The sequence below is a fragment of the Acanthopagrus latus genome, chromosome 11, assembly GCF_904848185.1.
Source record: "Acanthopagrus latus isolate v.2019 chromosome 11, fAcaLat1.1, whole genome shotgun sequence".
Lineage (NCBI taxonomy): Eukaryota > Metazoa > Chordata > Actinopteri > Spariformes > Sparidae > Acanthopagrus > Acanthopagrus latus.
In genome coordinates this window covers 28,226,725-28,239,247 of record NC_051049.1, presented here as the reverse complement: position 1 = coordinate 28,239,247, position 12,523 = coordinate 28,226,725, and the positions used below count along the sequence as shown (strand labels likewise).

At 41.6% G+C, this 12,523-nt stretch overlaps 1 protein-coding gene across 2 annotated transcripts in view; it reads left to right on the top strand.

Moving 5' to 3' along the window:
* phactr1 (phosphatase and actin regulator 1) overlaps positions 1 to 12,523 on the top strand; it is a 35,603-nt gene that overhangs the window by 13,261 nt on the left and 9,819 nt on the right. Inside the window, exons 1-2 of one of the 2 annotated variants that reach the window (XM_037115209.1) lie at positions 1,956 to 2,710; positions 8,546 to 8,710. In XM_037115209.1, the coding sequence (XP_036971104.1) occupies positions 2,428 to 2,710; positions 8,546 to 8,710 (448 nt within the window). In that variant the 5' untranslated portion in view covers positions 1,956 to 2,427. Of the gene's footprint in view, positions 1 to 1,955; positions 2,711 to 8,545; positions 8,711 to 12,523 lie in introns of those variants that run through there. The other variant, XM_037115211.1, reaches the window with a different exon arrangement.

Genomic DNA, 12,523 nt, shown 5'->3' with positions numbered 1-12,523 from the left:
TCATGAGTCATTGTCTGCAAGGAGCAAGGGAAAAAAAAACTGCTTTTGAACTTAGTATTACATAAAATAATAAACATGAGCACCCGCACAATCTACTCGAGGGAAGTGACACACACATACATAGCCTCAGATGATTGACACATACAAGTCTAGTCCCCCTCCTTCTGTATGTTTCTGCAGCTCAGTGTTGTAACATTATGGAGCTGCTTCTGATTACATGCAGACACAGACTCCTAACCAGTCTGCACCCTGTGGCTCAGAGTCTGTCACTGTTTGGAGACAAATGAATTCACTCTTGTTGCTTGTAAGTGAGCTCCGCCTGCTGGAAGAGATGTGTAACTACAAACCGTGACCCTTCATTGGCCTCCGCAGAACATACAGTATGTGTGTCTCTCACATGCATGTCGATTCAGTTCAGATTTCGAAAAGGGACTTCCCAAAATTTGACTCAGGAACCTTAAAGCTGCTCTCAGTGACTTTTCTCTCAGCTTATTTGTGATGAGCAATTAAAATTTAGCAGAGCACAAGATGCTGTAAAAAATGTGTCATTACACTGGGATTTCAGCGTTGTTGTCCCTTAATGTAGATAATACAATGCAGAAATTCAGAAAAACTGCATTAATTAGTGTCTGTTAAGAGGAACAACCCAGTTTCATCCAGTATTTCTCAGCCTTGTCTGTCTGTAGTCAAAGAGTGCACATCATCGTTTTCATAGACAGATTATAGAGTGAGTACAAAACTCATCTGTGAGACTGCTGACACTCTGGAAATGGGAATGTATTGCTCCAGTCTTGGCTTCTGTCTGTTTCTTTTGAGTACTGATTTTAGGATCCTGTTGATCACTTTAAAGACTTGCTATGGGCTTGCACCCATACATACTGAGCCTTTAACCCTGTATGATTTCATATTATTTCATCTTTAAAATCTCGTTTGTGTCTTTTAAAGACGTATTTAACTGTCATTACACAAAACAAGAATGTACAATGAAGTTTCAGTGGAAATGTCCTAAGCTACAGATACGAAAGAAACTATACAAACTAATTAATTAATGATAATCAAGTCCCAAAAATAAAATATTCATAGTGGTATGCTGAAGATCTTTTTTTTTTTTAATATTAAATATTTTGATTCATATATTTCTAGAAGGGGTTGGCTGGTTTATGAATAAATATAAATGTAGAATAATCAGAATGTAGCAGCCTACAATGCCTACATTTTGCTTGCAGAAGCAGTTTTGGGGTCCTGTCGTTGTTAGGAGACAATTCATCAAAAATGTTTTCAAAAGGACAAACAAATCAGGAAAATTATGTAGAGAATTTAAAAAAAAAATGTAATTAGAAAGGACAGTTGATAAGCAGCCTAATACAATGCAATCCAATAAAAATTAAAACGTGTCAAAAGAAAAGGTTAACAAAAACCTGTCATTACAAACTGTGAGCTGTGGGTTTATTTCTGTATTCAAAAAAAAAAAAAAAAAATTCACCGATGTAGGCTAACGGTTAGCTAGAGATTTGTTTCATTTCTAGTTGACTCTTCGAGGTGGACATTTAAATTCCCTCTAAAATATAAATCTCCCAGCGCTTCAATGTCATTGGATACTACCGCGAGGCCAAAACGCAGCAGCGAGCCTGGATTGGCTGAATCTGTTGAGGAGCTTAACAGCGTCAACGTACAGAGGCTAGAGCGGGAAGTGAATGAAGACTTCAAAATAAAACAATGAAGAGGGAGAAGAATCTTGACGACATTCAGTACAGATTGTGGACTTAGATATACACATAGATTATCCAAGTTCGCTGACAATGTTTTTATTTACATCTATGTAGTTTTTGGAAAGAACCACTGGTTAGGAGAATAAAAATAGTGTGCTTTTATTGCACACCACACTTAATGGCCGTTCTTACACCATTTGATTTCCCGTTTTAAAAGCAGAGATCAGAACTCTATATTTTATGATTAATTTAAAATAAGCTGGTAAATGTCACACCAAATGACTTCCTTAAAGGACTTATAGCTGGCTTATTTCATTTCCACGCTTCACAGAAAAGCATGGCTACATCGAGTCCTCAGGAGTACCTGGTGTTTTTTTTCTTTTAATCTAAAGAAAGTTCCAGTGTATTGGAGATTATTCTATTTTAATGATTTATGATGTCTTAAGAAAGATAGTATTGCTATTGCCCTGACGATTAAATGTCTATTCTGGAGATGGCAACATAGATTATAATTAGAAAAAAAAAAATGGTTTGTTTGCAGTTACTGTAGATCCGCTCGAGCATAAAGCTTTTATTTTGTAAGATGTGGCCGGAAGTATGTCTGTCAATATGTCAGGCTTGTCAGTAGTGGACAGCGCTACAAACAGTTGATCCCCCCCTTCACCAGAGCAGAGGGCGAGAGGGTCCAGCCCCGCAGACCAGACCCAGCAGCTCAAACATGGCGGGCTTTGGAGGCGACGTGATGTGTTCATGGTCCGGATCCGGATCTGCCACCGACTGCCCCTCTGTAGCGGCTGCCGTGCCCGGGGAGCAGAAACCGAGAAAGAGGAGGAGAGCCTTCTGTCTGACCAGGATGAAGCCCCGCAACAGCTCCGGCGCACAGGAGCAACACCAGCCCGCCGCGAACAACAACAACAACATGCCGTTCATCATCCACTGCCAGATCGGCAAGGAGATCAAACACATCTGCAGCAACTGCCGGGGAGCCGAGCCGCTGGACGGTGAGGACCCGGTCCGGTTAGACGGGTCAGGGCGGGAGGCGGAGGAGGAGGAGGAGGAGGAGGAGGAGGTGTTTGTACGCCTAGTTTTTTAAAGGATTATAGTCATCTATCTGTCGGCGACCGCTCCCTGCCTGTGGGGCCAATCTGCTGTACAGCCCGGGAGCAGCTCTCAGATCAGCCCCTACTATTTACTTTCATTCAACTGACCTTTAAAGGAAAACATGGTAGTTTTTGAAAAAAACCTGTTGTTGGATGAATGTTGCCTCTCAGAGTGCTCGCTTGTTTAGGTGGGATGGAGTTACTTTGGAGAATGATTCCAGATTTATTTGGCGTGTGTGTGTGTGTGTGTGTGTGTGTGTGTGTGTGTGTGTGTGTGTGTGTGTTTTGGTTCCACACGCTCCTGTAAAACAGCATCAGCAGCCAGGGCAGGACTGTGTGACCTTGAAATAATAGCCTGAGAATATCTGCCTGTCTCACTTAAAATTGAATTGAATTGAATTGAATTGAATTGAATTGAATAGTGTTTTGGTCTATAAAATGTGGGGACAATGGTGAAAAATGATGTCCTCAATTGTCTAGTTTAACCCAAAGATGTTCAGTGTACTGTCCTACAGGTGGAATCAAACCAGAACACATTCACATTTAAGGAGCTGGAACCAGAGAATTTGGACTTTTTTCCCCTTAAAACAAAAAGACTTGAACCAGTTAATCAATTACTTAAGTGATTAATGTAATGGCTGACAGCTAATCAGTTGCTTAAGTAATCGATAAAGCTCTATTTTAAACCAATCCAGAAAGTCACTGGTCTGTAAAATGTCTTAAAGTGATCTAAGGGCAACCCGACGTGACATCTTCAAATGTCTTGTTTTGTCCGACCATCGCTCCAAAACATAAAGATATTAAGTCGTGTAAAACAAAGAAAAACGGCAAATCATCATATTTCAATAGCTGGAACAGAGAATGTGGAGTTTTCTGCTAGGAAAAATTACTAAACTGTGTTTATTTTTATATTCATTTCTGAGGATTAGTTTTCTTCAACTGACAAATCAGTGTTTGGACTCGTGACAGCATGAGTGTAATCACATTCACAGTACCCTAGGCTGCCCTGGCATATGATTTGTACAATTAATCAACTAGATGATTTGATTTGAATATCTCTTATTACTGATCCATGTGCAGATCAGTAGAGCCATGCAAAAGACTGGTTAAAACGCGTCCAGGAAAACCTGGAAAACATTTTTCAGTCATGGAAAGCACATGAGAGAAAAAGGCGGAATGTCCTCTCCTAGTGATTCTTTTGTCTAGAATACTGTGAAAATGGAGCCACAGGTAGAATCTTAAAATTGCCTCATTTTGTCTGACCAACAGTTCACATCTTTTAAATAATTATGACATAAAAGATCATCTGCAGTGTTGACTGTACAATCGATGGATACCGAGGGAAATGTAGGCATCCAGTAGCTTTTACAACAGTTACATAACAATAATACACACAAGGTAATGAAAGGAAGTATGAAAACAACAATGTGAGAATAAAAACAGCAGTGAAAGCCATAGTCTTACTACCAGAACTACTGTAGAGGTAGTTGAACCTTAAGATGAATAACAGTGCAGGTGTCGCAGAAGTAAGGTCATTAAAAAAGTAAAAACCGTGCAGGAGTTATTATTATTACTCTGGATGATATAAATTAAACAGTAAGATAAATATACAGCAGGTTAACAGTAGACTTACTGCAAATGTAATATTTCAAAGCGACCCCAGGTGTCTTCTTATGCATTCAAATCTATTTCAATATACATATACGCCGATACATCCAGAGGCCTACATTGGCCAGCTGATGTGTTGGCGAGGCCCTAGTGTAAAGTTGGTATTTTTTAGCCCGCCTCTTCTTGTTCCCCTCTGGATAAATGGTTTAGAACCTGCAGCTCGTCCTCTGAGACAACTAGACATCCTTCTTTTGACTGGCCTTTTGCTGATAGGAGTTTTGTGTTCTTTATTTAGAAAATGTATTTAGATAAGTGTTGAAGTTGCTTTTCTATCTCTCAGGGAACTAAGATGGATGTACTGATGTACTGGATACAGCTGGTCTAGTTTCTGGAAAGTGTTTTAGAGCTCCGTGCAGTGTCCCCTCAGAGACCTTCAGTCTATCCGTGATTTGATGCTGAGAAAGCTGCTCTTTGCTTAGAATAACGGTTCTGACACTTTCATTTATCTTTTGAATCCTCGGCCTTTCTGATTATTTCCGGGTTAACGTGACTATATTAGAAAGTTTAAAATAAATGTGGTCTCAAGCACAAAAGCAGATTGCGCATGAGGCTAAAATGGCCACAGTGTAGTAATACAAGGTGATGGAACGGAAGTTAAAATAGTGGAAGGATTTTGCAAGTTCAATACAACATCATTTGTTAGCTGTTTACTTGGTGTTTGTTTGCGACAGCTAATTCCCTCAAAATACGTCCATAAAGAAACACCTGATCCGAAAACATGATCGGACCGAGTATCAGGGTGAGTCAGGTAACTGAGTGACCAGCAGCAGCAGCAGCAGCAGCAGCAGCAGCATCGCCTCTCATCTGACTGCCTCGACTTGTTGTTGAGCTTGTTGTTGAGTGAGTCAGTGTCAGAAAACAGACTCGGGGGGTCTGACTGAAAGAATGTCGCGCTGCAGTGCGAGTCCGAGCCCGCTGACGCACTGCTGCTCCCGCTTTCACTGCTGAGGGGGTCAGAAAACAGCAGCAAGGACCGGACACCTCCTATAATCTGCTTACGTGGGTTAAGATGAGTCAAGATGTGACGCCTCGAAACTCTGACATCATCACTCAGAAACTAAAATGCTGCATCTCCTCACCCTGCAGCCCAGCAGGGACCCACTCCTGCAACATGAAGTCAAGAGCCAAATGAATATAAGAAGAAACCTGATGATGCTGTAGACGTGATCTCTGTGAGAGAGCTTTATTTGCTCAGGGAAGGTTTCAGTGTTCGCGTCAGGCTGCTGCACAGAACAACCACAGGCCAGAGGGTCAGCTGAGGAGGGGTGGTGGTGGAGCGGGTTTGGGGTGGAGGGAGGGAGGGGAGGGCGTCGGATGTTGTTGTTGAAGGGCCTCTCGATGGTAACTGCTGAGCTGGTACAGATTTGAACTGACATCCCTCTTGTAACAAGGCCACAACAAGGCTGACATCTCCTCCTGTCTGCAGCTGCTTCACGTTTATCTGTTTGTACAACTGAAGCACCGCTCAGCTTTTATTTGTCATCTCGTCTGTGGCAGTTGTTGGTTCATTCTGCCGGATAAAAATAATCTAAAATTGGCCAAAAAAAAAGTGATTTAAGTCAGGAACTTTCTGTTAAAAGGATGAAGCAAACCTGGCATCAAAAGAATTTGATACCAGCTTCTGGGACATCAGCTTCTGTACCAAAATAATTATTGGAGTTTTATTCCCAGCTGTACCACCATCAGTCATGGTTTAGTCCATTTTGACTGCTTATAATTATTTGAGTTAGCGGGACGTCTCAAAAGCTTGGAAAGCTGCAAAAGCGTGTTTTCCATGTGCTTCCATGAGTTCCCTCCAGGTGCACCCACAGCCCAAAGAAGACAGGCAGATTAACTGACAACTCTGAAAATAACCAGTTGGTGTGAATATGAGTGTGAATAATTGTCTGTGTCGATGTGTGAGCCCCCTGAATGACCAGCAGCCGGTCCATGGAGTAACGCACCTTACATCCAGTGTCAGCTGGGATTGTCCTCTGCCACCCGTGCAAAGGATAGAGAGGTGTAGCTAATGATGGATGGATGGATGGATGGATGGATAGCTAATAGTGCTACATGATGATGGTTTAAACAGAAAATCAGATTGCGATTAGTTTAACAGATACTGCGATATGATGATTAGTGGCAGTAATATTTTTTTATCGAGGCTTTTCTGACACTAGAAGCCATTTTGATCTGTGCACAGGAATGACGTGTAGTTTAACATTCTGCTGTAGTGGATCTGTGTATATATGTGTATCCGTGCCTGCTGATGCCTGCGTGTTTACATATGTTGGTTTCCTTTGTTTTATTTGTCGCCTGTGGCCCAGGCCTCTGCCTCATTCTGCAGAATCTGTCTCCGGCGGCAGGATGCTGTGTGTAATAGGAAAAGGTGTTATTTCAAATGGAAAAGTGGTGCTGGCTTTATAGGACAGCCTCCAGCATGATTACTTTCACACAACTCCCTGTAGGGCCACAGGAACTACAGTTCAGAGCCAGTGAATGGGAAAAAAAGTGGAGGAGGGAGGGAGTTGACTTGAAACCTGGTACTATTTTTGTTAAAAAAAAAAGTAGAAATGCATCGTGGATATTCAGCAGTCTGTTTATGTTCTGCTTTCCGATCCGTGTTTAATTCTTCACCATCAGCTCCGTCCTGAGGTTTTTCTTCATTTGGATGTCAGATCCGTCTGGGACTTTAACTGTGATTAACTGAGATCCAAATGAGCTTTTCCTGACTCGATTATGCTCAGCCCCTCTGGGACAACGTGTCCCTTGACATTTGAATCACAGAGAACTGATCATCTGCTTTCATTAACTGTGGGTTTAAGAGGCCCAGTGTTACAGTTAATATTCAGTGTCATAATTGAATATTTACTTTGTATTTGACTTTGAAGGTACTGTACAAGCAACCTGAAATGACTTGTTATTTAGTCCTATGAGTATTGAGCTTAAAGTCCTATTTCACATCATAATATTGAGGGTTGCTACTAAATGCTATTTTTATTGACAATTAAACCTGCTAAATGTTTTCTGGATTAATCAGAAAATAGTGAAAAAATTCCTGAATTTGGAAGATACTTTCTTAACTGTCAAATATTCAGTTTCCTGGCATACAGGAGTAAATAAACCAGAAAATATTTGAATTTATAAGCCATCTTAAAAAATTGTATCCTAAATCAATTATCAAAACTCTGTCACTGAATTTAATGGTTTACAACAAGGCTGCTTGATTGATTAATCATTGCAGCTCTAGTATCATCTTATCACTAAGCTCTTAATTTAGATTGATTTTTAATGTAGGATTGTAAAAAATCAAAACAGTTTTGGTCAGAATGAATGCTTCTGTCACTGAAGGTGTGTGACCAGTGAAATGTATTGCTATGTTAGGCACCCTGAGCCTTGATGTCAGTCTGCTAGTCCCAGACAGACCAGTCACCTTCACCCGGGAGTCAAGAGGGCTCCCACCAAGGTCCAGCTCACTTCTTCTTGACTGTGGATGTAACTGACAGACTCTGGACCACGATGGTCACCCTTGTCAGCACAAGCTCATTGGCAGCTGCCAGTAACATCATGAGGACAGCATCGACTTGATTGATTTCTTGTGATAAATGAGAAGTTGTTGGTTGCCAGGGGAGGTTATTTTGGACTCTTATCCTAAAATCAATCATTTTGTTGATTAATCCTTTGGTCTAAACGACGTCAGAAAACGCTTGAAAATTGTCTTGTCAGAAGTTTATTTTTTTTGGTCCAAACCCCGAAGATATTAAGCTCACAGTGAGTTAAAATGAAGAAGAACTTAAAATCCTCAAGTTTGAAAAGCTGTGACCACAGAACGTTTGGGATTCAAGCTAAAAAATATATATTTTAGAATTATTTTAAATTATTAAATGATAATGAAAATAGTAGCTGATTTAACTTTTGGTCACTTGTCCTATGATTTATATGAGAGGAAAAGTGGAATATTCACATATTATAATTCTGCTGTTATGATCTGTGTAAAATCACAAATCGCCATCAGACAAATCACAAGGTATCCCTGTCAGTGCTGTTTGTCTGCTTGTTAATGACCTTGCCGCTGTTGTTGTTTTCCAGCTGAGGAAGTGGAGAGGTTGGCAGCGATGCGCTCTGATTCGCTGGTTCCGGGCACACACACGCCTCCCATCCGGCGGCGGAGCAAGTTTGCCACGCTGGGACGTCTGTTTAAACCCTGGAAATGGAGGAAGAAGAAGAGTGAGAAGTTCAAGCAAACCTCTGCTGGTGAGAACCAAAACACTGTAAACACAGAACTCCCATTATCACCCATTTCCCCTCATCTGCTCCCTGTAGTAATCTGCCTCGCTCACACCTCCTGCAGACGGTAGCTATCCCCCCCGTTGCACATAGCAACTGTAGCATTGATGAATGGCAGCTCAGACTGCTGTGCTGCAGAGTGGGGGGTGATCTAGAGGCAGCAGCAAAGATCGACTGTGTATGATTATAGTTATTTAAGGCTGGTGAGGCACCAGGAGGCTTCAGGTCAGCTGCTCCCGCTGCTGCTTCATCAACCAGCACATCAGCTGATTCAGCCCGGCTTTTGCCGGATGGTCTCTTTTTAACATGTTAAATGGTTAAAGTAAGATAAGATAAACTCTGGGTGTTGCAGCAGCCCAGAGGACAGAATAAGTACAGAGAGAAAAACCTGAAAAAATAATGAGACTTATATAAAATGATAGCATGAAATAGAAACTATATAAGAGCAATGAGAGCCAAAAACACAAAAATTACAGCAGTCATAGTCCGTGTTCTGAAGAAGCCCTGAGGGGCAAATGAAGGATTTTTTTTTTTTTCTGGTCTGATCTAAACAGTTTTCTCTCCTGTGTTTATGACTTGAGAACTGGTGAAAAAGACAGTTTTGCCAGGCAGATCTTTTTAAGTTCTTAAATTTTTTTGCCATCTCTGAAACTGAGAAAAATAATAATAATAAAAAAAAACTATAAAAAAGAGGTAATTTTTCATGTGTGAAGCAAGTAAACAAAATATTGTGTGGAGTGTTTTGGTTTGAGGTCTCCTTGAAGAAAACATGCATTATTTTAAACATGCTAGTGAACTTCAGCCTCTAGTGGTTAAAATAGATATTACAAAAACAAGTGCTTGAAAAATGTGCCTAAAATGAAAATCAATAAAATAAAAGGTTATCAGGGTTTTTGAAGCGGTCAGCAATGTGCTAGTGTTGCACTTGAGCTAGAAGTGTAACACCATCCACAAAGAAGTTAAAGATACAGTCTGATAAATAAGAGAACATATTACATAAAACACATTTTGAGTAGCTAATAAACTTAACAATGAAAGAAGTTATAATTTGGTCATTAGGAGTCATATTTAGAGAAAAGAACAACACAGACACAATGCGACCATTCATTTGGTTATAATAACACCTAAAAAAGAAAACAAAAGTAATAATCTAGAGGAAAATGATGAAGTTTAAAGGCTAATTTACATTTATCATACTCACTTCAGACATCACAGCTAAAAGCTGATAATTACAACATTCATCAGAGATACAAACACAGCAGCTGGGGGAGAGTTGATTTTGAATGTTCACCGCGACAACAAATGAGCTTTAAACGGAGACGGTGTGTGCCACAGTGTGCTCTGTGCGATGTTTCCACTAGCCGAGGAAATTTGGATGTTGGCACATATGTCTGTCTCTCAGCTGCAATCTGCACTCCGTAGTAAGCTTCGAAATGGAGGCGAGTGTTGTTTCTCAGCTGGCTGAATGTCTCTACATCCTGCTCTCACTGAGAGACACAAACGCTCCGCAGAGGGGTGAGGAGAGGCTTCCTACAGACAAGCTGTTCTCCCAGCTGTCACAGCAGGTGACTGGAACTTGCTTCCTCTCCCTGTATGCAAATAAACTCAGTATACATTCAGCAACACAAACGCAGGTACATATACGTGTCGTGAGCACCATGTGTTGAGAAAGAAAACACGTTTGTTTTTTTTTTAGAATAATAGACGTTCAGGGTTTGGCCGGATCACTGTGAAATGGCACGAGACCTAGACGTTCTTTTGTTGCGCGTATTTGAAGTCAAAGTCACGGTGACATTGGCAGAAAGGCAAGGCGGTTGTGGAGAACTTTTCTAAGAAACCCGGTATGTCAGACTCTCTTTCCGTGAATTAATGACAGAGCAATGATGTAAGCTTATGAGAAAATGACCATACTCCTTAGCTGATATATGACCTCAGTAAACAGTTTCCTGATGAGTTTATGGTGTCAGTTTCTAGCTTCGAGTCTTCAACACAGATGTTCACTTTGTAATTTATGGTCCCATTTAGAGTGAAATAGATGATAAAGCAGAGTATGCTTTAGTCAGAACCAGTCAGCATATCCTCCCCAGCTCCACCTCAGGTTAGTTTGGTAGCAGTCATGGCTGTTCATGTGCCGATTGTTCACATCCTCCCTGCTGTTGTCACAGTTACAGGGAGTTGTAAAATGTTCCTAACTGAACCCTCTGTTTGTTTGTAAAGAGCTTCATATTATGCTATCACCCTTTGCTTTAACCTCGGGCCTTCTACTAATTGGCTGATGGTTATCTTCCTGTGTTTTGCTGTGTATAATATTCAAATTTCCTGCATCCAACTCGTTTAATGAATAGCACTCCAGGCACAGTGGTGGTAATGAGTGTCTGTCTCAGGAGAAGAGGTGAAATGAAAGTCAAACGATTCCTGTCGGATGAATGTGGGAAGCGTAGTGCAATAAACAGCTATATACACAATCAGGCATAATATTATGACAACCTGCCTAATATTGTGTTGGTCCCATTTTGCTGCCAAAACAGCCTGACCCATCGAGGCATGGCCTCCACTAGACCCCTGAAGGTGTGCCCCAGGGGTTTTAGTGCCAAGATGTTAGCAGCAGATTCTTGAAGTCCTGTAAATTAGGAGTTAGGGTTTCCATGGATTGGACTTGTTTGTCCAGCACATCTCACAGATGCTTGACTGGATTGAGATCTGGGGAATTTGAAGGCCAAGTCAACACCTCAAACTCGTGGCTGTGCTCCTCAAACCATTCCTGAACCATTTTTGCTTTGTGGTACGGCACATCATCCTGCTGATCGAGGCCACAGTCATCATGGAATACTGTTTCCATGAAAGGGACATGGTCTGAAACAATGCTTTGGTAGGTGGTTCAGTCAAAGTGACATCCACATGGATGACAGGAACCAGTGTTTCCCAACAGAATATTGCCCAAAGCATCACACTGCCCCCGTCGGCTTGATTTCCTCCCATAGTGCATCCTGGTCCCATGTGTTCCCCAGGCAAGCGATGCAGCCGGCCATCCACTTGACGTAAAAGAAAACGTGATTAATCCTACCAGGCCACCTTCTTCCATCTTCTTCCATCGCCATTGTTGGCTGTTGACAGGGGTCAACATGGGCACCCTGACTGGCCTGCAGCTATGCAGCCCCATACGCAACAAACTGCGATGCATTGTGTATTTTGGTACCTACTGTCAGGACCAGCATTAAATTCTTCAGCAATTTGAGGGATCAGACCACACGGGCCAGCCTTCACTCCCCACGTGCATCGATGGGCCTTGGTCCCCCACGACCCTGTCACCGGATCACCACTGTTCCTTCCTTGGACCACTTTTGATAGACTCTGACCACTGCAGACCGGGAACACCTCACAAGAGCTGCAGGTTTGGAGATGCTCTGACCCAGTCAGTTTGACCCTTGTCAAACTCGCCCAAATCTTTATGCTTGCCCATTTTTCCTGCTTCTAACACATTAATTTTGAGGGCAACATGTTCACTTGCTGCCTACTATATCCAACCCACTAACAGGCGCCATGATGAAGAGATCATCAGTGTTATTCACTGCACCTGTCAGTGGCCATAATGTTCCGCCTGATCAGTGTATATCAAGCCTTGAAAACTTGACATGACCTTCTAGTTTATATTTGAACATGTCATGACAGAGAGGAGGAAAAATATCAATGACATAACATATTGAAAAGGAAAACTGATGGAGTTATAAAAGTGTGCAGACCGTAAAAGGGAGCTGGCAATAAACCAAAGGTAATATTAAG